At 43.3% G+C, this 24,266-nt stretch overlaps 1 protein-coding gene across 4 annotated transcripts in view; it reads left to right on the forward strand.

Annotated features, from left to right (window-relative positions):
• Nucleotides 1–7,159: 7,159 nt before the first annotated feature.
• The window catches only part of DTNBP1 (dystrobrevin binding protein 1), a 159,857-nt gene continuing 142,750 nt past the window's right edge, over nt 7,160–24,266 (forward strand). For 2 of the 4 annotated variants that reach the window (XM_036348409.1, XM_036348412.1), the window contains exons 1-3: nt 7,162–7,334; nt 21,098–21,151; nt 22,075–22,125. In XM_036348409.1, the coding sequence (XP_036204302.1) occupies nt 7,279–7,334; nt 21,098–21,151; nt 22,075–22,125 (161 nt within the window). In that variant the 5' untranslated portion in view covers nt 7,162–7,278. Of the gene's footprint in view, nt 7,335–21,097; nt 21,152–22,074; nt 22,126–24,266 lie in introns of all 4 variants that reach the window. The other 2 variants (XM_036348411.1, XM_036348410.1) reach the window with 2 other exon arrangements.

Here is a 24,266-nt window from a genome sequence, read left to right on the forward strand (position 1 = left end):
TAGGTACCACTTACTGTTTTAAGTGCTGGGGACGCAGAGCTAAATAAAACGGAGTTAAATCTTGACAGAGAAGGCAGTTTACATTAGTGTCTGTACTTGTGCAGCCTACCTCCCTCACCTCATCCAATTTCAGCCCCATCAAATTCTGGCTTTGTTTAAATTTGTAATATTTTGTTCTTCACAGATTTTTTTGAACTAACTTCAAAAATTTTAAATAGTGCATTAAAATATTATTCATCTTGATTACTGAGCCTTTCAGTTCCCCCTCCTATTTTGCATCTGAGGTGAATGCCTTATCGGTTCACCCTGGTCCCAATCTTGGTTTTAAAATAAATGTGTAAATAAATAACTTTAAAAATTAAATAACTCTTCAATAAATGATCAGATAGTAGTGTATACTAAGTGGAGAAACAGGTTGTGTGATGGGAAGTGATTGGGTGGGAAACTTGATAGTCAGGGAAGATTAAGGAGATGACATTTATGTTCATACCGGAATGCCATGAACAAACCAGCTATGGGACAGTTTGGAGACGAGCCTGTGAAAAAGCCTCAGAGTAGGCTTTTTCAAAATACCACAAAATACCACGTGCAGGTGCGCACGTACAGTGCGATTGAAACTTCGTGGTCCATGCGCAGAAGTCAGTATTTTGTGGAAGAGCCACACTCAAGGGGCCAAAGAGTCGCATGTGGCTCGCGAGCCACAGTTTGCCACCCACTGGACTAGGGTGATGGTAGTGAAGATGGAGAAAGGGGGGCAGGTTCTAGCATTCAGTTTTACTTTAGAAATATGCCGGAAGCTGGTCCATCCTTGCTGCTTGACACAGTCGCTGCAGGAAAGAAACATCTGCACAGCACATGTTTCAAGGGACCTGGTGTGTATGGCATACTGTTCTTAATATGTTTGCTCCCCTTAGCGCTATGTGTTTTAACCAAGGTCCCCTCTCCAAGAAAGGTTGTTTCCCCAGGTAGGAATTTTTCCCTGAAGTCAGGGAGGGGATGAAACTCCTTAACTAAGTGCCAGGCGGGTAGTTAATCACTACAAACAATCATGCTTAAGCTACATAATCTTTACTCCCTGGAATGGAGATAAGAAACGCCCTAACCTTTGTAATAGAAATTGACAGGATTAAAATCAACTGGGATAAATACGGATGTAACAAGACAATAAACAGCAGAACTTCGCTGGAGATCCAGACCAGAACTTGGCTGGAGATCCTGGCTAGAGATCCTGGCTAGGCTGCTGATCAACTGAACGCTGTCTCCGTGTCCTTCCTTCTTCGCCGACTCCGTCCACACCTTTGGGGACCCCTGGACCCGCTGGGGTTGGACTCCGGCATCTGGCGCCCGAACAGGGTTCCCTTAGGTAAGTCCCCCCGTACTTGGGACGGATAGGACTGCACCGTAGGGTGCTGCATACCCCCCCCCCCCATAGAGAATAAGTAGGGTAAGCGGGTAGTTAGTACAGAACTTAGATTGACAAGATGGGTCATACTGAGTCTAAAGAAAAAAGACTCTGTATTAATCTTTTAACGCATATGCTTACTAGCAGAATTGGAGTTGAGGTTTTTCCCAGTGAGACAGAAAGTTTTTTAGAAGAAGTATGTCAATGGCTTCCAGAGGATGGAACTGTTAATTTAAAAACTTGGGTTGAAGTAGGAAAGCAATTAAAGAAACACCATGAATCTGACAAGGTCCTGCCATGTTTCTTTTCCCTCTGGGATTCAATCTGTGACACCTTGGCACCAGAGGCAAAAACGGTTGAACTTTCTCAAAATTTAAATAGTCCCTCGGCTCCACCCAGAGAGGACACATCATCATTGTCTTCAGCTCAATCTAAAAGCAATTTAGCTATGCCTACTGATCGGGAGGAGAATAAATATCATAAACATGACCATTGTTCCTTTCCAGTCAGTAGAGAGGAGAATGGCCCTCCCATTCAAAACAGGCTCCCCAAATTAGAAAGGAAGCCTAAACCAGGTCCTGTGGCTCCTATGAGCTCCATGTCTAAATTTCAAAGGGCAATAAGAGAAGCTGAAGCTAATGGAGATCTTGAATTCTCACTCTGCTTCCCAGTTACATATGAGAATGAGTCTGGTGGGAATAGAAACCCCACCTTGGAGCCTATACCTTACAAAGTACTTAAAGAATTAAAATTGGCCTGCTCTGAATATGGACCTCTAGCTCCTTACACACAAACCTTGGTAGAAACCCTAGCCAGTAAATGGATGACTCCTTATGATTGGTCACAGGTTTGTAAATCCTGTCTCTCAGGAGGCGATTACTTATTATGGAAAACTGAATATGAAGATCTTGCTAAGAAAGCTGTAGCCACTAGCGAAAAAACCAGAAAAAGAATAACCCTAGACATGATATTAGGAGAAGGTGATTTTAACACGGCTGAGGAGCAAATGAATATGCCCACAGAGGCACTTACCAAAGTAACCAGTTGTGCAGTAAGTGCCTGGAAATCCCTACCTTATACAGCAGGAAAAACCACCACCCTTACAGAGGTTAAACAGAAGGTCGAGGAACCATATCAGGATTTCCTTTCTCGCCTCATGCAGGCAGTCAAGAGAGTAATCAATAACAAAGAGGCAGCCGATATCCTAATCAAACAACTGGCTTTTGAAAATGCTAATAATACCTGTCAGGCTTTATTAAGGCCGATTCGCAGAACAGGAACTATAAATGATTTTATAAAACAGTGTGCTGATGTAAGTCCAGCATTTATACAGGGTGTAGCTATAGCTGCAGCTCTCAAAGGGGAGACATACCCTCAATATGTACAGGCTATAGGACAAGCCAGCAATACTACAGGTAATAAAAGAAATATGAACTGCTACTCTTGTGGCTTATCTGGGCACTTTAGCAGAGAATGCCCAAATAAAAATAATAATACTCAGGCCAGATGGCAAGCTCCTCGACAGCCTGGAAATACATTAGGGAATAATATTAATCCTCCAAAAACCGTTTGTCCCCGATGTCAGAAAGGATTCCATTGGGCAAAGGAATGTAGATCAAAATACCATAAAAATGGTCGGCCTTTAAACTTTACAAATAGCTCCCAAGGAGGTTATATCCCATCACCTCAATCGGGAAACTTGAGAAGGGGCCAGCCCCAGGCCCCTGCAATAATAGGGGCATCAACCTTCAACCCCTTTGCAAATTTCGATCAGTCAGTGACCTCTTCAGGGCAACCCCAGGCAGTGCAGGATTGGACCTCCACTCAACCACCCATGCAGTACTAACCCCAGACTCGCCAGTAGCAGCCATTCCTACAGGAGTGTCTGGGCCACTGCCTGAGGGAACTGTAGGTTTAATATTAGGACGGAGCTCCACCTCGTTACAGGGGATCTTAGTCATCCCAGGAGTTGTTGATGCAGACTACACAGGAGAAATACAGATTTTACTTTCCCCACCCACCACAACTATACAGATTCAGCCCAACCAGAGAATTGCCCAATTAATCCTGTTACCAATACATAAAATAGGGACAGCTGTTACCCAGGAAGCTAGAGGGGCCGGAGGCTTTGGATCTAGTGATGCAGCATTTTGGATACAAGAAATCCATGCTACTAGACCTACAAAAATTTTACAAATTCAGGGAAAACCAATTGAAGGTCTATTGGATACAGGAGCAGATGTTTCCTGCATAGCAGGGAAGGATTGGCCCTCTTCATGGCCCATGCACACCACCTCCGCTTCCCTAGTAGGACTAGGCAAGGCATCTAATGTAAAAAAGAGTTCTCAGATTCTAACTTGGGCTGATGAAGATCAACATTCAGGAACATTCTGTCCCTATGTAATTACGACTATCCCCTTTACATTATGGGGAAGAGATATCTTATCTCAAATGGGAGTTCTATTATATAGCCCCAGCGGTGTTTGATTTACTCCTGTTACAAAATATTACAAGAAAATGAGTTTAAATATTCCTCTCCTCATCATGTTCTACAACATGCTCAATTTGTAATTAATATACTAAATGTAGATTCTGAGGGAAATTCCCCGATGTACAGGCATTGGAACCCTGATCTAACTAAACCTAAAGCCCTCGTCAAATGGAGAGACTTGCTTACAGGAGCCTGGAAGGGACCTGATGTACTTTTAACCCAGGGGAGAGGATATGCTTGTATATTTCCACAGGACGCAGACTCACCTGTGTGGATTCCAGACCGTCTAGTCCGACCTTATGTCTCACCGCCCGCCATCTCTGCCTCATCATAGCACACTTGACCAGTGCCCGTCTGCAGCAGATGTGCAGCCCTGAGCTGGAACAATCTGTCCATTGGGAGGATCACATGTGCCTCCATTTTGTCTTTCCACATGTCCCAGCTTTGCCCCACATCTCCTTTCCTTTTTCCTTTTTAAAAAATCTAACTACTTGTTTGCTGGTTCTTTGGCCTTTCTCCTTCTTTCCTGAACACAGCCTTTTCTAGAATCTCCCTACCCTACTGTTCCAGGAAGGGCACCTCCCTTTTATGCTGTGACTAGGGGTGTCTGGTATATGTCCCATACATGGAGTTGTCTTGTGCCAAGAGCCTGACATCCTGGGCTGAGAAAGCCCTGTTCCGGGACTCTCCTTTGTCCTGTATTGGCCCCTCTTACCCTTGTGTCAAGAGGGACCCTCTTCTTACAATCCAATTGCCCATAGCTGTTGCCTGAGCTCTCTGTTCATGCTGAGGTTGAAGCCTCATGGTGGCTGGTACCATGGATCTGTCTCTGGCCCAATGGCGTAAGCTGGACCCTTTCTAGAGAAGAAACCTGAGTTCCCTATGATCAATGCCAGAGCCCCGCCAGCAGGCGAGGGAATCCAAAGGCAGTTGCTGGGCATGGAGGCCAGAGGGACATAGGCTATCAAGGAGACAAAACTGAACCTCACATCACCCTACTTGGCCCAGAGATGGCTGGTAGTCAACGACGGGTAAGACTCCACAGGGTGGGGCAACCTAAGACAGGCACAGTCGGGGGCCAGTAGGAGAAAACTTGGGGTGCAACAAAGGTGGGGCACAGACCCCCCTCCCCAATGGTGCAGGGGCTTGAACACTCGCCCCTTCTGAGGAAGGTCTCCTGTCCCCATGGCTGCTTCCTGCTTCCCATGCCCAGCTCAGATCGGGACCCAGGTAAAGACAGAGACTGGCTGACAGCAGCTGCCCTCTCACTGCAACAGGACTTGTTTCCCATTTCTACCTGGGACCACAGGGAAAGGGGAAGCTGAAGGAAAGGCTGTGTCAGGATGCTGCATTCTTCCCTTTCTTCTCCCTCTTTTTTCTAAACACTTCCATGCCTTGTAGTTCTTTTGCTTTCTCTTCTTTTTCTACTACCCTCCATTTTCCATATCAGCTGGATCCAGAGGGCACAGCTTACTCCTCCTCGGACATCGACACCACCATCAACCACGGCCCTGATGGACCCTTTGATGCAGCCCTTCAACTTGCTGACGCTTCGGGAAGCCTGTCGCCAGTGACGCCGCCCACTAGCCAGACCAACAAAGACAACCAAACCAACAACTTGAGGACAGCTGAAATCCCTTGACTGAAGAGGCTGGCAACCTTCTACAGGAATGGGGCTCCTTCTGCGCTCCATCCACTATGTTTATAGCTATGCTCACTATCATTGCTTGCCACTCTTCTTCCGAGACTTAAATGGCCCAATCTGAGAGGTGGCCACTGATTTGCATGCGCTATCATTTAAAAAATAAAAAAGGGGGAATTTGCCGGAAGCCGGTCCATCCTTGCTGCTTGACACAGTCGCTGCAGGAAAGAAACATCTGCACAGCATATGTTTCAAGGGACCTGGCGTATATAGCATACTGTTCTTAATATGTTTGCTCCCCTTAGCGCTGTGTGTTTTAACCAAGGTCACCTCTCCAAGAAAGGTTGTTTCCCCAGGTAGGAATTTTTCCCTGAAGTCAGGGAGGGGATGAAACTCCTTAACTAAGTGCCAGGCGGGTAGTTAATCACTACAAACAATCATGCTTAAGCTACATAATCTTTACTCCCTGGAATGGAGATAAGAAACGCCCTAACCTTTGTAATAGAAATTGACAGGATTAAAATCAACTGGGATAAATACGGATGTAACAAGACAATAAACAGCAGAACTTCGCTGGAGATCCAGACCAGAACTTGGCTGGAGATCCTGGCTAGAGATCCTGGCTAGGCTGCTGATCAACTGAACGCTGTCTCCGTGTCCTTCCTTCTTCGCCGACTCCGTCCACACCTTTGGGGACCCCTGGACCCGCTGGGGTTGGACTCCGGCAGAAATAGAGTTGACTGGATTTGATGTATTAATATGGAGAAAAGGAGAGGAACCAGGCGGGATTTCAGGTGGCTTAACTTGAGCAACTTTGTGGATGGTGGTGCTATGTACCAAAATGGAAAAGACTGGGGGATGCACAGGTGAGGAGGTGAGTATGCAAATTTTCCATTTTGGGCATGTTTGGTTTGAGATGCCTATTGGATACAACTGATACAAGAAGGAGGGGAGGAAGGACAGGGCTGCAGATGGAGATTTGGGCATCATCCATGCCTTGAGATAATTTACAGCATGGTGATGGATAGAAGAATCCAGGCAGAGAGCACAGGTGGAGATGAGAGGGTGGCTGGAGATGTCACCTTGGGAGCAGCTGTTGAAACAGGAGTGGAGACAAAGGAGGAGTGGAAGTATGGTGTCCTTGCAGGCAAGAGAAAAATGTGTCTTAAGAATGGGGCAAGGAACTGCCGCTTTATGAATGAAGAAACTGAGGCTCAGAACTGTTAACCATCTCATCCAAGATCAACACCAGTGGAGTCAGACCTTTGACCCAGAGTCTGTGAAACGATTTGCTACAGGGAGGTGTACGCTTTGCAAGAATTTATTCAGCGCTCCTCCAAACCGTAAAAACCTCCTCCAAACCGTAAAAACCAACATTGCACTCAAAAGAGCCCCTGACTTAACGCTTTCTTTCTCGATACCACTTCCACTTTAAAGAGAAAAACGGGAAAGCCTGGGCTGGTCCGGAGAAGGCGTCCTAGCCTCTCGCTTTCCTGGCGGGGAGGGAAGGACCGCCCCTTTTCCGCGGCCCAGCCCGGCGCGGCCCACTGCGGCTGCGCGGCCGGCGCGGGGCGGGGCCAGAGCGGCGAGCGGGGCCGAAACGCGGAAGGGGCTGCGGCGGGCCGAGGGCCGGCCGGGGGCGGGGCGGGCTGCGCGAGTGCGGGCGCGCGGGTGACAGGTGCGCGGGGCGAGGGCAGCGGCGGCGGTCTGAGACCTGAGGGAGGAGACGCGGCGGCGGCGGCGATGCTGGAGACCTTGCGGGAGCGCCTGCTGAGCGTGCAGCAGGATTTCACCTCCGGGTGGGTATTCGGCGGGGACGACGAGGGAGCGGGGGGCCTGGGCCGGCCCGAGGAGCCGGGTCTCCGCCCGGGACGCCGCCCTCCTCCCCTCCCGCACCCCAGTCCAGTCCTGTCCCTCGCCTCCCATCCCCGCTCCGCGGAAGAAAGTAACGAACTTTCCGGCTCGGCCCGGCGGCACAAAGTAACTTGGGTCCCAACGGGCTGGCTCGGACTCGCGCTCCGGGGGCCGGGATGGTCTGGGGATCCGCGGGCCCCCTCCCGGCGTCCGCGGGCCGGAGGAGGCCGTCATGTGAGAGGGCGCGCGTGGGACTGGTCCCGCGCCCACTCGGCGCTTCGGACTCGGCCGGGACACCGGCCGGCCTCGGTGCCTACACCCCACCTGGCGGGGGACCGCCGCCCCTCCCCAGGTCCCCAGGTCGCCGGCGGGCCCCGCAGCTTTCCCTGGCCCGGCGGGCTGCGTCCGGTTTCAGTTCGCGCCATAGCAACTGGCGAGGCTTGCTGCCTCTTCCCCTTTTACTTTCCCTCCCTTTGCCCGGGTTTTAGCAAAGACATTCTTGGGCAAGAGAAACAGCAGAACTGCAGCAACACTGTTAATGCCTTCTGGTTAAGAGCAGCAGCCAGGCGCTTCCCACACTTGGCTTAGAATCACCTGGACACCTTTAACCATCCCGACGCCTGGGTCGCAGCTCATGCCAATTAAATGAGCCGGGAGTGGAATTTTAAAAACCCCCAGGGGATTCCAGTGTGTGGCAAAGTCTGGGAATCACAGGTTCTCATCTCTGTCACTTAAGCATATCTCTGCAAATCACTCAATTGCCACAGTTTCCAGGATGCGCTACACCTGGGATAAAGGATTGTTATGAGGATGAATGGATTAACATGTAAAACGTATGTCACTATTGTTACTCCGTCACTATCGTTATTAGTGCTTAATTCATTTTAATTTTTCCATTGCTTTAGAAAGCTTGTCACCTTTATAAAGGATCTGTCACCTGTAGCTCACAAATCCTTTGGAAAATGCTCTGAATAACCAGGGCATCTTGAAAATGCTGTTTTAAATTTCTGACGAGAAAGATGTTAGCTAAAATTTTATCTCATTAGACAAAAATGTTTAATATATTATTTGCCTTTTGTGTGCTTAGTAGCAACCTGGCAAATAGTTGAGCACTTACCACCTATAAAGCCTTTTTGGTATTTTTGGTGTTCTTATAACAATATTTATTACAGATGCCGTAGGAGTCATTCATTGATGGTGTGCTTGTATGTTTGCATCCCTCTACCCCCCCTCCCCCCTTTAAATTTAAATAGTAACTTCTTTTCAGAGTGTAAATTACTGAGAATTTTTGGTGTGATGCTGGAATGCTCTACTTGTAACATGAGCATGGTACACACCTGTTATCGTCACTTCAAGGAATTCCTTGGTGGAATAACAGTCTTCTGATAGTTGCTGTAACTCTCCTGGTGGTGTGAACCCATTTATACACCTGACCTTTGCTTAAGAAAGTTAAAACTTACCTAGGAGTATGGACTCTGGACCACAGTCACCCGGGGGGAGCTGAGTAACCTGACTTGAGGGAGAGACTTGTGGGGATCTGACTAGAACCTCATGGAAACTGGCTTCTTGAAAGATGCCAGAGAGAGGGACCAGTTTGGGATTAGACAGCCTAAGAGGCCTTTCATTCCATTTAGGCCCTTTGTTGGCTTTCTCCTTATACAGCTCTCAGCTGACAAACTACTGGACTGCCAGTGTGTGCCCGTTACCTGGCAGAGAATAACTCATCTCCACGTGATAGCTCTCTTCCAGGTGACTGGAAACTAAACTCTGATGTTCACTTTTGTCAGGTCCTCCAATTCCTGTGCAGTTCTTACCAAGAAAAACCCCACTTACTTTATTTTAGTAAACTCTTACATATTTAGCTTGAGATTAACCTATTTTACACAATTGAATATTTTGCCTTGCTGAGAAAAGATGTAATTAAACACAGCACGTGTGTATATTGCATGAAGGCACTGAGGGATTCAAAGATGAAAGTGACATGGCTCTCTCACTTCCCCAATTTTCAAATTGGACCTGGCATTCCTTTAGACCACTTGGTGCTAATGCCCACAGAAGCCAGAGCTGCTCAAATAATTGGCAGCTAACTTCAAGGGTTCACGTTGCCCCAGGGAATCAATCAGTACAATTGGAAGGCTTTTTCCGAGCTGCTTCAATGTGGCCTCACAGTCATCGAGAGCAGCATCCTCATCTCGGTGCTCATTTTCAATTTCTGAAAATTTATGTAACTGGAGCTTAAATGTAGGAAAATTAACTTTTATTTTTTGAGTAAAATAAGATTCTTTATTTTCACATATCTGATGAATGCCATGAATTTCTACCTTCCATTTAAACTTAGAATAAACTAAAGATCATCAGTTAAGGGCAGTGTAGAGATTGCTGGTGGGCTGCGGGAGACTATAGGTTGTCCATGGATTGTGGCCTTTCTGGTAAATTTTTATTCATAATATTATGTCAAAATTGAGACAAACCTAGTGTTATGTCCCTCTCTGACGTAAGTGGGTGGCTAGGTGGCCTAAAAGGATTGAGGGGATTGGTTCTAGACCTCACTCTTCCCTTCACTTGAGTCCTGTTTGGATTTAACTCACTCAGAACTGAGAGTCTTTTGGAGAGTTCACATAGAACAGCGATGGCGAACCTTTTGAGCTCGGAGTGTCAGCATTTTGAAAAACCCTAACTTAACTCTGGTGCCGTGTCACATATAGAAATTTTCTTATATTTGCAACCATAGTAAAACAAAGATGTATATTTTTGATATTTATTTTATATATTCAAATGCCATTTGACAAAGAAAAATCAACCAAAAAAAATGAGTTCGCGTGTCACCTCTGACACGCATGTCATAGGTTTGCCATCACTGACATAGAACATCTGCTTTTTCGGGAATGGCTTGAGCTCTGAGGGAAGCTTAGATATACTGAAGTGCACACTTTACACCACCCTGGTCTTCTTTCTTCTTCAGTATTAAACTTTTTATTTTAATTAAATATCAGAATAAATTTGATTAAAAGTTTGCAATTAACAGTTAAATATTTAGGAACAACTAAATGAACTAAATTAATGTTTTTCTTTATTAGTTGTGCAAACACTATGAATATTTAAAAGTATTGGTTGATGCTAGAATAATGTCAGTTGCCTAATAAATGTAAAAGATGAATGAACAGGATCTTAAACAGAGTATACTTAGCTGTGGGTAATCTTCCCCACACACAAAATCTTCCTGGACAGTAATGAGTTCATCCACTGATTGGCAGATGGGCTGTTCATTTCTTTTTTTAAATATATTTTTATTGATTTCAGAGAGAAAGGGAGAGGGAGAGAAAGATAGAAACATCAATGATGAGAGAGAATTATTGATTGGCTGCCTCCTGCATGCCCCACACTGGGGATTGAGGCTGCAACCTGGGCATGTGCCCTGACTGGCAATGGAACCGTGACCTCCTGGTTCATTGGCCGACGCTCAACCACTGAGCCATGCCAGCCGGGTTGTCCATTTCTTGACACCCTGGCCAACAACCCTAAAAAAGGTTAGCTTTCCACCACAGAGACCCTAAAGGACACAAGTGCTCACTCCCAGTTTGGAATCCACTCTGGGGAATAAGGTAAAAAGGCACTGACTCAGCTGGGCCAGCCTGGCCGTAGTCCCTCTAGCAATGTCCACACTGAGCATTGCATCACTTGTAGACGGTGGACATTAGCTGATCTGCAGAACGGCTCTGAAGCTGCATGAAATAGACACGAGGATTTTCACATTTGGGACATGACTCTGCTGTAGAGTCAACGTTCTCCCAGGCAGCTGCTCCACCAAGCATATCATCTACTTCTTTCAGCTTTGGATACTTCCTATCTGTTACCTTGCTGGTGGTGGTGTGCACAGAGGGGCAGGTGTTGCAGGCAAAATGGTGGCAGCGCTCTCCCTCCTCCTCCGCAAGACAGCAGACTCTGCACCCTCAGGGTCCTGCAGCCCACTCTGGTCTTTGAGTTTACCTTTGGAGTGGTTATGACCAAAGACCTCAGGACTGACATATTCAGGCATGAAAAACCCTTCAGGGAACTGAAAATCAGATTTACTTAATTGTTTACAGCTGCCTGTAACCAGCAGGCATTTCCTGTTTGTAATGCTTTAAGTTCTGTGCATAGGGATAGAAAATGTGTTACTACTAGTCCACCAAGACCATGGTGTTTGCCCCTCAAAGCCACCTCTGCCCAGTATACTCATTCTTTCTTCTCCCCTCCTATAGTATCAAAACCTGCTCAAAGGAGAGGATCTATTCATCTCAGTGTGTTTAAATGATGAGGTTTTGCCTGAAATGTTACCTTTTCCAGGACTATTCATCTTTTTAATAAGCAGAAAGTATCTTAATATTCAACGTCATCTAATAGGTGCTTACTGATTTGCTACCATGTGCCAGACACTAGGGTAGGCTCTCAAACTGTACTTTTCCATGGAAACATTTTCCATTTATTTTTAAAAAATGAATTAAGAGGTCACATGCTCAGTTTTGCATAGCCTTTGCTAAGCAGTGCCTACACACACACACACATCCTATATAGTAAAGAGCTAATACGCTAATTAGACCAGACAGCAGAATGACTGTTCGGATGATTTTCCGGACGAAGCCAGGGCTGCGAGGGCCAGCTGAGGCTGCGAGGGATGAGTCCCTTGCATGAATTTTGTGCATTGGGCACTAACTGGTTTGACTCAGTGGATAGAGCATCAGGGTCCTGGGTTCAAATCTGGTCAAGGGCACATGCTGGGTTGTGGGTTTGATTCCCAGTGGGGGGCATGCAGGAGGCAGCCGATCAATGGTTATCTCTCATCATTGATGTTTCTACCTCTCCCTCTCCCCTCCTCTCTGAAATATATAAAAATAAATAAAATCCTATATAATAAAAGCCTAATATGTAAATCGACCAAACAGCAGAACGACCGGTCGCTATGATGCGCACTGACCACCAGGGGGAAGACGCTCAATGCAGGAGCTGCCCACAGGCTCTAGGCCAGCCAAGGCAGGTGCCAGCGGGGGCCCACCAGTTGCCCCACAGATAGGCCCTGATCACTGGCCAGGCCTAGGGACCCTACCCGTGCACGAATTTTGTGCATGAGGCTCCTAGTAAAATAAGATTAAAAAATAAAGTTTTTGTGGAAGGGAGCACAGCATGAGCCTTATCTGCATTTCTGGAAGGATAATTTAGGAGGCAGTGTGATAGGAGGACTAGATGTGGGGAACAGGAAGGTTATTTATGAGGCTATCATTATGAGCCAGGTGAGAGAGGGTAAAAAGCAGTGCTGATAGAAATTTAAAGGAAGGAATGAACATGACAGGCTCTGATCAAATTTGTAAATAGTGAGATGTAGTAAGTGAAAAAGGTTAAGAAATTGAGGATGTTAATTTTGGAATATCTTAAATAAATGATGTCATTTACCAACATAAAAGAGTATAAGAATAGTTTTAAGAGAGAAGGGGCAATTGACAGTGAATTTGTTTTGAGGTAACTTAACAGCTTGACATCCAAAAGTCAGTTGGATATTTAAGAAACTCAGGAGAGAGGTCAGAACTCAAAAAATGTATTTGGGATTAATTAGGGTATAGCCTAAATTCTCTCCCATTCCTGAGTCTGTGCAGCTTTTGTGTGAATCTCTCAGGGCTCAGAGCTTATGAGGTAATATGTACATTTAAGTGTGATTGATGCTTTTGTGTTTCTCTGACTTGTTAAAAAAAACACAACTGAACATTAATGGAAAATATAGTAGATTGAATTTGTATTCAGAAATAGAATTTAAAGTCAGGATAGTAAAGACATGAACATGATTAAAGGAATTGAACCTAAATGGCAAAATATGCTAATAAATATATTTTGTGGTGTTTTACAACCACAAATATATTTTTATAATAGCTGATGAGGTTAGATGAGTAGGAAATTGAGGTGCAAAAAAGAGAATGCCACTGAGGTCACCCCATGCCATTGAATCAGCTAGAGAAAGCACATTTTCTGTTCACCAATCATTGTAGTGCTCAATGTGTCATTCTGTTTAATCTACTACTTTTTGAATTTTTGTTTAAGCAGTTCTGCTAATCACCTCCATTTCTTAGTAAGATGCCTCCATGTTAGTATTTTTTACAAAGCTTGAAGAAATAAATGTGCTGGTGTCAAATTAAGGTTGTCTTTGGAACAATCTAAAAATAAATTATTGAAGCGCTATGATGAATTTGAGGTTTTAGTGCTTTGAACTCAAAAGAGTGCATTAGTTGCTTTTGGTAGAACATAATTGTCAGGTGGCTCACTTAAGTCTGTATATTAATATGCTCACACAGCAGCACTTGTATCTTCCTGGGGTATATGGTATTAGGAAGGTTAGGAACAGTGGAGAAGCCTTTTATAGGAACTGGTGCATGCTGGGGGGACCTCCACTTTATTTCACCTTGGCCCAATGATGTAGTAGTTTCTTACCTTTCTTGATGGTGATGCTTTTTATTTGAATTGGCTCTGTAGTTTACAGAATGCTGCCTAAGTCATATTTGGAAGTTTATTTAATTCTTGTGGCAAAACATTATAATCAGTGTAATACTACTATTTTATGTTTGAGGAAACTGGAGTATTACCACCTAGATTAGTATTTCCTTCTCAGCATGTAATGACATTGTGTTGTATTAATTTGACTTGATTCGTGGGTTGTTTCCAGCACAGGATTACTGTGAGAAACTTAAGTAGAGTTATCTCAAAATAAAAATAGTAAGCTATTTCAGTTGAATTCTGGCTCTCAAATGTATTTCAGAAAGTAACTTTTTGCTTTTTCTGTTGCTTGATATATATTTTTCAACATAAATGAGAATCATTTTAACCTTTTATTTTTTTCTCTCCTGAACTTTATTGTTCCCCACTTCCTTCTAGCTACTTTGTTTTCTCAAACAGTTTCTATTCTGAATTTTGGCACATTGATGGTTGATATGGAACAGATTTGATGAGAAAAGATGAATATCTAAAAAACTTATTGTTAAAAATTTTTTTACAAAGTTTCAAACATACACAAAAATAGAATAACACAGTGAACCCCATATGTTCATTGGATAGATTCGATAATTATCAACTATTGCCACATTTCCTTTGTCTCTTGCCTTATTTGTAAAGTAAATCTCGAACTTGTCTGTTATATCTCTCATGCATCAGTTATAATAAAGAGCTAATATGCAAATGGTCATCACACCCTCACACCATAATGGCTCAGACACTCAACACTGGGGAGAGAGGAATGGGGACCAGCCAGGCACAAATGAGCTCATGAGAGAGGAATGGGAATCAGCCAGGCTGTGGCTCAGGAGAGAGACAAGCTGCCTGCCCCATGGTCCTGGGCACCAGTGGCTGCACTTGCATCTGTGGCCTGGGAGAGGGACAAGCCGCATGTCCCACGGTCCTGGGCGCCAGCGGCTGTGCTTGTGGCCCGGCCCAGGAGAGGGACAAGCCCCATGGTCCCCACAGTTCCAGGTGTGAGTGGCTGCACCTGCACCTATGGCCCGGCCTGGGAGAGGGACAAGCCACCCGCCCTGCAGTCCTGGGAGCCAACGGCTGTGCCTGCACCTGTGGCCTAGGAGAGGGACAAGCCGCACAGCCCTCGGTCCCAGGCGCCTGAGGCTGCGGCCGGCCCGGGCAAAGCTGGCCCAGGTCCTGGATGCTTGCGGCTGGCCAGAGGAGGGAATCCTGGGTCCTGGGTGTGGGGCAAGGCAGAGGCGGTTAGGGGCAATCAGGCCAGTAAGGGAGCAGTTAAGGGTGATCAGGGCGGTAGGGGAGCAGTTAGGGGTGATCAGGCAGGCAGAGGGATTAGGGGTGATCAGGCTGGCAGGCAGGCGAACAGTTAGGAGCCAGTGGTCCCAGATTGTGAGAGGCAGTTAGACCTCTCCCGAGGGGTCCTGGATTGGAGAGGGTGTAGGCCGGGCTGAGTGACCCCCCTGCCTTGCACGAATTTCATGCACTGGGCCTCTAGTATTATATAAATGCAATGCCAGTATCATACCTAACAAAATGAACACTAATTCTTTGGTATTATCAATTGTACAGTCCATAATCTGATTTCCTGGTTTTTAGAAATGCCTTTTTACAGTTGATTTGTTCAAATCCAGATCAGATAAGTTCCACACATTACATTTGGTTGAAGACCAGTTCTTAAAGCAGATGGTTGTTAAGGAGCCACATGCAGAAACTCTCATTGATCCCTTCAACAATTTTATTTTCAACTCCCTGTAATATCTCCTCTTTCTCTGTTATTCCCAACTAATCTTTTTTCTTTATTTGAGGGAAGGTAGTGGGGAAATCCCAAAGTTGATATATTACGAATGAGACATTAAGTTTATTTTACTTTTAAAGTGATCTTGATTGAATCCTAACATTACATAGTAATTCAAAGTTCTGCACTTTTAAAGATATTTGAAGTATTAACATGACTGGGATTAATGGTTAACATTATGCAATAAATTGACTAACCAATAATGCAATATAAGCATTTTATAAAAGTGCAAGTGAAGAAAAGCTGTGACATTCAATACGAATTACTTTTGTTACCAAGGACGGGAACCTGGCCCTTGCGGGTCTGGCTGGGGCCAGCCAGTAGTGTGTGTATTCTTGACTTCATGAAGGAAAAATTTCGTAACATGAGTCCAGGTAACTATGAGGGAATGTTATTAAAGATGGGGACAGTAAAACAAGAAAGGGCTTAGCAACAGGAGAGCCTAGGCTAAGCCACCCTAGTTCTCTGGGAAGTCAGAGAAAAGTGGGCCTTGGAATCAGGTTCAGGCCTTAGCCTGGGACAAGGGGCCGCTGCCCATTGCTCCTGATTGCAAGCTTTATGGGTTCCTTTAGGGTTTAGGAGACACATTCCTGTGGGGGAAGAAGAGAAAGGGAATGGCAATGGCTGCTCCCCAGAGGGAGCGCACAAGCTGGGTCCTTTGTCCTGAGGGTTTATCTCTTTCTCACAGGCAGGAATCTTAGGGGAAGTCTTGGGAGGGTTTCAGCAGAATATTAATTAGTTTTCTAGGTGTGCTTCTCCACCGATTGGCCAGTTTCAGGGCAGGGGATCCTCAATCATTGCAGCTGGTACTGGTATCACCCACCTGGTTCTGCCGCTTTCCTGGGTCCGGAGCTGAAATGCAACTGAGGCCTAGATGTTATCTCTAAAGAGGTGACTTTCTGTATCTGTTGTGAATTGCTCTGTCAGTTTGTTTTGCTTTCTTGTCTCAGTTTCCCTATTCTACTTGTCCTGGTTTACTTACCAGTCTCATGTTGATTAATAATACCATGTCCAGTTTAAATTCAGTGATTTGAGTTTACCAAAAGTAAAAGAAATAGCAATGGCAATGATGTTTATTTCTCATTTCTTTGTGCAGTATTTCACACTTGTGTTTTGTTCTATTCTCTCTTTTATCATAGTTAAAGTATATGGATAGATAGAGATATTTTATTTTGTACTGCTAAAGTAACCAGTCTACTTAACCTTTTACTAGTAGTCTTATGTTTTACCTAACAGACTTGCACTATTTATTTTTTTAAAGTATACTTGGTATACAATATTATTAGTTTCAGGTGTATAACATAGTGATTCGACATTTATATCTTAAGATGTGCTCACCACACTAAGTCTAGTAATCATCTGTCTAGTAACCAACTGTGTAAAGTTATCATACTGCTGTTATTATTATTGACTAGATTCCCCTTCACTTTTTCACCCATCCCTTATTCCCTCTGGTAAGCACCTTGTCTTTCTCTGTCTGACTTATTTCTGAAAGATTAGAAATAAATATTTGAAATACCAACCTAGATATTTGTGAGGTCACGTAAGAGTGGTCCAAAGAGGATCTTAGCAGTTCCCTTTCGATATCCTTCAAACAGCTAACCATTGGAATTTTCCTGAATCACTAGAAATAATACTAAAATAATTTGGAGTGCAATGACTGACTAGGATTATCCTCCCAAGGATGTCACAACTAGTGTCTTTCCCACACTTTGGAGTGGAAATGGTAGAGCATAGCAATCAAAATGACTTTAACTAGTTGTTGCTTAACCTACTTTAACTCAGATTTACAAGTTTCCAAAGTGAACTTGGTTGGAAGTGTTTGTTTCTGTATGACAGGTTAGACTCTTTAAATACAACTTCGTAGCCCTAGCCGGTTTGGATCAGTGAATAGAAGGTTGGCCTGTGGACTGAAGGGTCCGGGTTTGATTCCAGTCAAGGTCACATGCCTGGGTTGCAGGCTTGATCCCCAGTAGGGGGCGTGCAAGAGGCAGCAGATGAATGATTCTCATCATTGACGTTTCTACCTCTCCCTCTCCCTTCCACTCTGCGATCAATAAAAAAAATTTTTTTTAAATAAAGGAATAGCCCTAACTGGTTTGGCTCAGTGGATAGAGCATCGGCCTTCGGATTCAAGGATCCCGGGTTCGATTCCGGTCAAGGGCATGTACCTTGGTTGTGGGCACGTACCTTGGTTGCGGGCACATCCCCAGTGGGGAGTGTGCAGGAGGCAGCTGATGGATGTTTCTCTCTCATCGATGTTTCTCTCTATCCCTCTCCCTTTCTCTCTGTAAAAAATCAATAAAATATATTAAAAAAATAAATAAAGGAATAAAAAGAAATAAATACAACTTCCTAGACTCATCTGGAGAGATATATACAAATTAGTTTGTAGTAAAGAGATTATTGAGTCTTTTTAACATTGTAGATAAGTCAATCTCATTGATATTTTAATTTTTTGAAAAAGAACATAGAATAATATAAATATCTTTGTATGAAATTGGCATTCCAATTCGTTAAAGTTGTTTGATCAGAAGTTTCCGTCTGATGTTTAGCCAGGCATTATTGACAAAAAAAGATGGGATCCTGTGTCAGGGTTTGCATGTTTGCAGTGGGTTATACACTGCGCAGCACAGGGTTGGGGCATTCGCACATGGGTCAGCTTGTATATTAGGACAGTCTGGAAGGTGACAGTAAAGTATCTTGAGGAAGGAGCACTTATTTCTATTTTTACAAAGGCTGTGTAACAGCTTGCAGTGGTACCGTGGCCTGTGTTTCAGACTCTATTTAGAAATGAATATTTGTTGAAGTACGGTAATCAAGAAGAGCATGTACAGCCTAGCTATCATGGTTCAGTGGTTAAGCATCGACATATGAACCAGAAGGTCATGGTTTGATTCCCGGTCAAGGCTTGATCCCCAGTGTGGTAATTGCAGGAGGCAGCCGATCGATGATTCTCTCTCATCATTGATGTTTCTACCTCTCCCTCTCCCTTCCTCCCTGAAATCAATAAAAAAATATATTTTTTAAAAGAGCATGTATAGCAATGCTATCTCGTATGAGATTATATCATAATTTAGCATTTGCTTTTTGGCAACCTCAATAATATAGTACAGAGTCCACAGCCAAAAAAAAAAAAAAAAAAAGAAAGCTAACAGTGGGCCAGTGAAGTGAAATAAATTATACAAAGTTTATGAACTTTATATTTTATATATAGAAAAGCCTATTTCACTTTATATATCCATCTCTGGCCCAATATCTGTTTTCCAGTCCAGTAATTAAAAAAAGCAAGTAGAAAGGTGAGAAGCTGTATAGTTAAGTAGCTCACAGAAGCAGTAAGGTAGCCAGTGGTGGAGATGGAAAAACTTAAATTTAGAAAAAATAGACACAGGATCCAAAACAAACTAAAAAACTAGTGTGGATTGGTATCAAGCTAGTAAATGAAGAGGCAAACCTAGCTTGGAAACATGAGGAGAGTACTGTTTTGCCACAAAATGCAGTCAGTGGTAGTCATAGTAATGACCTGGAGTTTATCAGAAAACGTTAAATAGAATATACCATACCCTCTTTAATGCAAGAGTTTTGTAATATATTTTAGAAAGCTTTATTTTAAATCTAGAGGCCTAGTGCACTCTGGGGTCCCTCGGCGTGGCCTGTGGGGATGGGGCCAAAACCGGCAGTCCAACGCTGCCTGCTGCTCCTGCCTGCCACTCCTGCTCATCCCAGCCCCACTGCGCCTGCCACTGCCGCCACTTGGTAGGCTCACTGCTGCTCCAGTGAGCCTCACTGAGGTCCCCAAGCACCTGTCCTAGGGTGACACTGGCGCGCTCATGACCTAGAAGCAGCCATAGGCTCACTCCCAGTTAGTCCCAATGCCGGTCCGGATCCAGTCTGGTCCAGATGGGGGAGGAGCGTGCAGAGGGAGTGTCTGCAGGAGAGGCTAACGCTGTGGTAGCTGCACTTACTAGCTGTGAGCCATGTGTCTGGTGCCCATTGGTCAGCTGAGCAGTGCTCCTGCTGTGGGAGCGCACTGACCACCAGGGGGTAGCTCCTGCATTGAGTGCCTGTCCCCTGGTGGTCAGTGCACATCATAGCAACCGGTTGAATGGTCAAATGGTCAAACGATTGCTTAGGCTTATCTATAATAATAAAAGCATAATATGCTAATTAGACCAGACAGCCAAACAACCTTCCGGATAAAGCCGTGGTGGCGGGGCCAAGGCAGAGGCGGTTAGGGGCAATCAGGCAGGCAGGCGAGCAGTTAGGGGTGATCAGGTAGGCAGGCAGAGTGGTTAGGGACAATCAGGCAGGCAGGCAGGTGAGCAGTTAGGAGCCAGTGGTCTCAGATTGCGAGAGGGATGTTAAACTGGCAGTTGGACATCCCCCGAGCGGTCCCAGATTGCAAGAGGGTGTAGGCTGGGCTGAAGAAACCCCCTCATGCACAAATTTTGTGCACCCGGCCTCTAGTATAGACAGTCCTCGGGTTATGTCGGACTCGACTTACGTCATTTTGTGGTTACGTCGCCATCTCCCATTTATTTATATAAAAAAAAAGTTCCATCATTTCGACGTATGTACATATGTGCTTTGTGTTTTTTATTATTTATTTACCACAAGTGAAGGTCAGGAATTGTTATTTTTCTCTTAAATTTTTTTTTACTGTTTCACTTCATTACTGCTGTGTATGTGCTCCATGTGAGTGATGTAGGAGGTGGGTTCTGACTTACGGTGAAAATCGCACTATGTTGTGCCTTAGGAACGGATCTCTGATGTAACCCGAGGACCTACTGTATATATAGATTTATCTTTATGGTTGAAAGTATTGTTGAAAGCATTTCCCTATGGAACCCCTCCACCCTGCACATGACACCCCCCTCCTTACCACACTGTTATCTGTGTCTGGGGGTTATGCATACATGTATATAAGTTTTTTGGTTAATCTCTCCCCACCCACCTGCCCACCCACCCCCAAATTTCACCAAATGTTAGTACTTAAAGAGATTTGAAGGTTTACTAAATAAAATGTGCTGCTTAGTTCTCTTTGTTAAACCTACCAAGTTCACGTAAGTTGACCTCTTTTTCTAATGATGCCAGGTAAATGAGGTTTCTCTAGTTTGATCACACATAGGAGTTGTTTCTAAAAAGAGTATTTGGGACAAGGAAACATAAAAATGTTTGCTACAAATTTTCAATTTGTAGTTTTTCACATATAGTAAAGACTATATGTTTGGACTATATACCACATATAATATTTACTACAGATTTTTCATTTGTGATATATAATATATAGTAAACACTATGCTTTTACAAATATTTTTTCTTGCTAAAAAAATTGGCTTCTCTGATCCAAAATATGAACAACTGTGGAATTTACCATTGAAAAATTTTCTTGAGTTCTAAGAATATTTTATTTTTGTTTAATTATAGGTTGAAGACTTTAAGTGACAAGTCAAGAGAAGCTAAAGTAAAAAGCAAACCAAGGTAAGCTTGTGCTAAGATTTGACTTACTGTAACCTAAATTTCATCCAACTTTTGGTTATAGTCACAATGGTATAATTACTTTAATGGGTTTTATATCTATTAAGTGCATCTGACTACAAAACAACTTATTGATTCTTTTTAAATTTTGTAACACTGGAAAATTTTTTTATAAAATTGTAAAATGACTGAAAAAATGGTTAAGTGTAATTGTTTTATTCTGACAATCAATGGCTATTTTTTATTAATTTATTTGCATACTAACAGCAAATTAAAAGTCCTGCATTATTAAGAAGCAAATTAATAATGGAACAGTAACTGGCAAGCAAGCATCTTTAGCTCTGTTAACACTGGTGTCACTTTTTTTTTTTTTAATATATTTTATTGATTTTTTACAGAGAGGAAGGGAGAGAGATAGAGAGTTAGAAACATCGATGAGAGAGAAACATCGATCAGCTGCCTCCTGCACATCTCCCACTGGGGATGTGCCCGCAACCCAGGTACATGCCCTTAACCGGAATCGAACCTGGGACCTTTCAGTCCGCAGGCTGACGCTCTATCCACTGAGCCAAACCGGTTTCGGCTGGTGTCACTTTTTAATAAAGTAAAGCACATGGCCAAATGTCACTTCCAACCTAGAGATGATGAGCTTTAAAAAAATTACTTTCCACTACATTAAAGTGTTTATTATTATGTGCTGAAACTAATTTACTAGTATAGGGCCAAGTGATTGTTGATAGTATATAACAGTGTATTCACTTTGAAATAAAGCAATATATTTCTCTAAAAGTTTAGGTAAGTTGTCATTAGTGATTTTAAAATATTTCATGTTACAATTGACAATGTCAGAATTCTTATATGTAACTTTTTTTTTAATTGGCCTAAATCAGAAACAGTTTTAATAAAATAAGTTTTTCTTTTGGCAGGACTGTTTCATATTTGCCAAAGTACTCTGCTGGATTGGAATTACTTAGCAGGTAAGTGTTTTCATTTAAATAAGAAGATTGTACTTCTGACTATTTTATTGTCTAAAATATTTTATAATTTTGTAGATAAAAACTTTAATAATAATGAAATTTTATATGAACACTAGAGGCCCAGTGCACGAAATTCATGCACAAGGGTTCCCCTCAGCCCACCCTGCACCCTCTCCAATCTGGTACCCCCCGGCCCCCGGGATTAGGCCTAAACCAGCAGTCGGACATTCCTCTCACAATCTGGGACCGCTGGCTCCTAACTGCTCACCTGCCTGCCTGCCTGATCACCCTTAACTGCCCCCCTGCCAGCCTGATCACCCCTAACTGCCTCTGCCTGCTGGCCTGGTTGCCCCTAACTGCCCCCCTTGAGCCGGCCTGGTCACCCCCAACTGCCCCCCGCGCCCCCGCCGGCCTGGTCGCCCCACGCAGCCTGCTGTTCAGTCATTTGGTCGTCCCTCACTAACCCCCCTGCCAGCCTTGTTGTCCCACGCAGCCTGCTATTCTATTGTCCGTCTGGTTGTTTCAGTTGTGACAGCCCCTGGCTTTTTATATATTAGGATAGTGAATGGGAATTATTTACTTATTCCTTTCTCAGGGGGGCTTTTACTTTTCACTGGTTAATACAAAGGCAATTAAGACTTTGAGCAGATTGATCAAATTATATTTACGAGTCAATATTTTATGTGTATTTATATGCTTATGGTTTCTTTGTCACAAGTAAGTTGATACTGAATTTGAGTTTTCAATCATTTTCTTACTTTGATTTTTACTTTTATATTATTTCTTCATGGCTTTATAGATATGGTTTTCTTAGCTATGACATCAAAAGCATAAGTTACAAAAGAAAAAATAGTAAAATTGGACTTAAGAAAAATTAAAAACTCCACTTCAAAGAACACGATCAAGAAAGGCAAAGAAATAACAATCTACAGAATGGGAGAAAATATTTGCAAATCATATACCTAATGAAGGACTTGTATTTAGAGTATATAAGTAAGTTTTATAGCTCAAAAATAGAAAGACAACCCAATGAAGAAATAGCCAAAGGATCTAAATAGACATGTCCCTAAAGAAGATATACAGATGGCCAATAAGCACACAAAAAGGTGCTCAACGTCATTAGTCATTAAGAAAATGCAAATCAAAACCACAATGAAATAATATTTCACACTGACTATAATAAGACAGATAAGAACAAGTATTGTTGAGGATGTGGAAAAATTAGAAACTATTTGTATTGCTGGTGGGAATGTAAAATGGTGCAGCTACTGCGGAAAACAGTTTGGTAGTTTCTCAAAAAGTTAAACGTAAATTTACCATGTGACCCAGCAATTTCACACCAAGAGAACTAAAAACATATGTCAACATAAAAAAATTGTACACAAATGTGAAGAGCAGTATTATTCATAAAGCGGTATTATTTATGATAGCCAAAAAGTAGAAGAGTACAAATATTCATCACCTGAATAGATAAACAAAATGTGGCATATTCATACAATAGAATATTATTTAATCACAACAAAGACTGTGGATGAAACTTAAAAATATATTAAGTTAAAAAAACCAATACAAAAGCCCACATATGGTATGAAATGTCCAGAAGAGATGAATCCATAGAGACAGAAAAAAACATGTGGTTGCCGAGGTTTAGTGAGAGAGGGGAATGAAATGACTGCAAATGTGTACATTTTCTGGGGGGATGAAAATTTTCTGAAATTAGGTAGTGGTGATAGTTGCCCAACTTTGTGAATATACTAAAAACTACTGAATCATACACTTTAAGAGGGTGAATTATTTCAATAAAACTGTTAAATATGGTTTTATATGTTGTATGTTGTTATATGTAGTTCTGTAGTTAAAAATGTGTCATCTGACAGATACATGGTTAAGTTGTGTGAAGTAGAAAGTATGGTTTTTCCTTTCCTTATCTGCATTTATTTATTTTATATAGATATATTATTGTTTAAAGTATTACATATGTCTCCTTTTTCCCCAATTGACCCCCCTTACTTCCGCCACCCCAGGACAAGCCCCCAGCGCCCCAGTGTCCCTGTCCATTGGTTATGCTAATATACATGCATACAAGGCCTTTGGTTGATCTCTTACCCCCCTCCCTCCCCTGTCTTCTCCCTGAGGTGGAC

The sequence above is a fragment of the Myotis myotis genome, unplaced genomic scaffold (assembly GCF_014108235.1).
Source record: "Myotis myotis isolate mMyoMyo1 unplaced genomic scaffold, mMyoMyo1.p scaffold_m19_p_2, whole genome shotgun sequence".
Taxonomy (NCBI): domain Eukaryota; kingdom Metazoa; phylum Chordata; class Mammalia; order Chiroptera; family Vespertilionidae; genus Myotis; species Myotis myotis.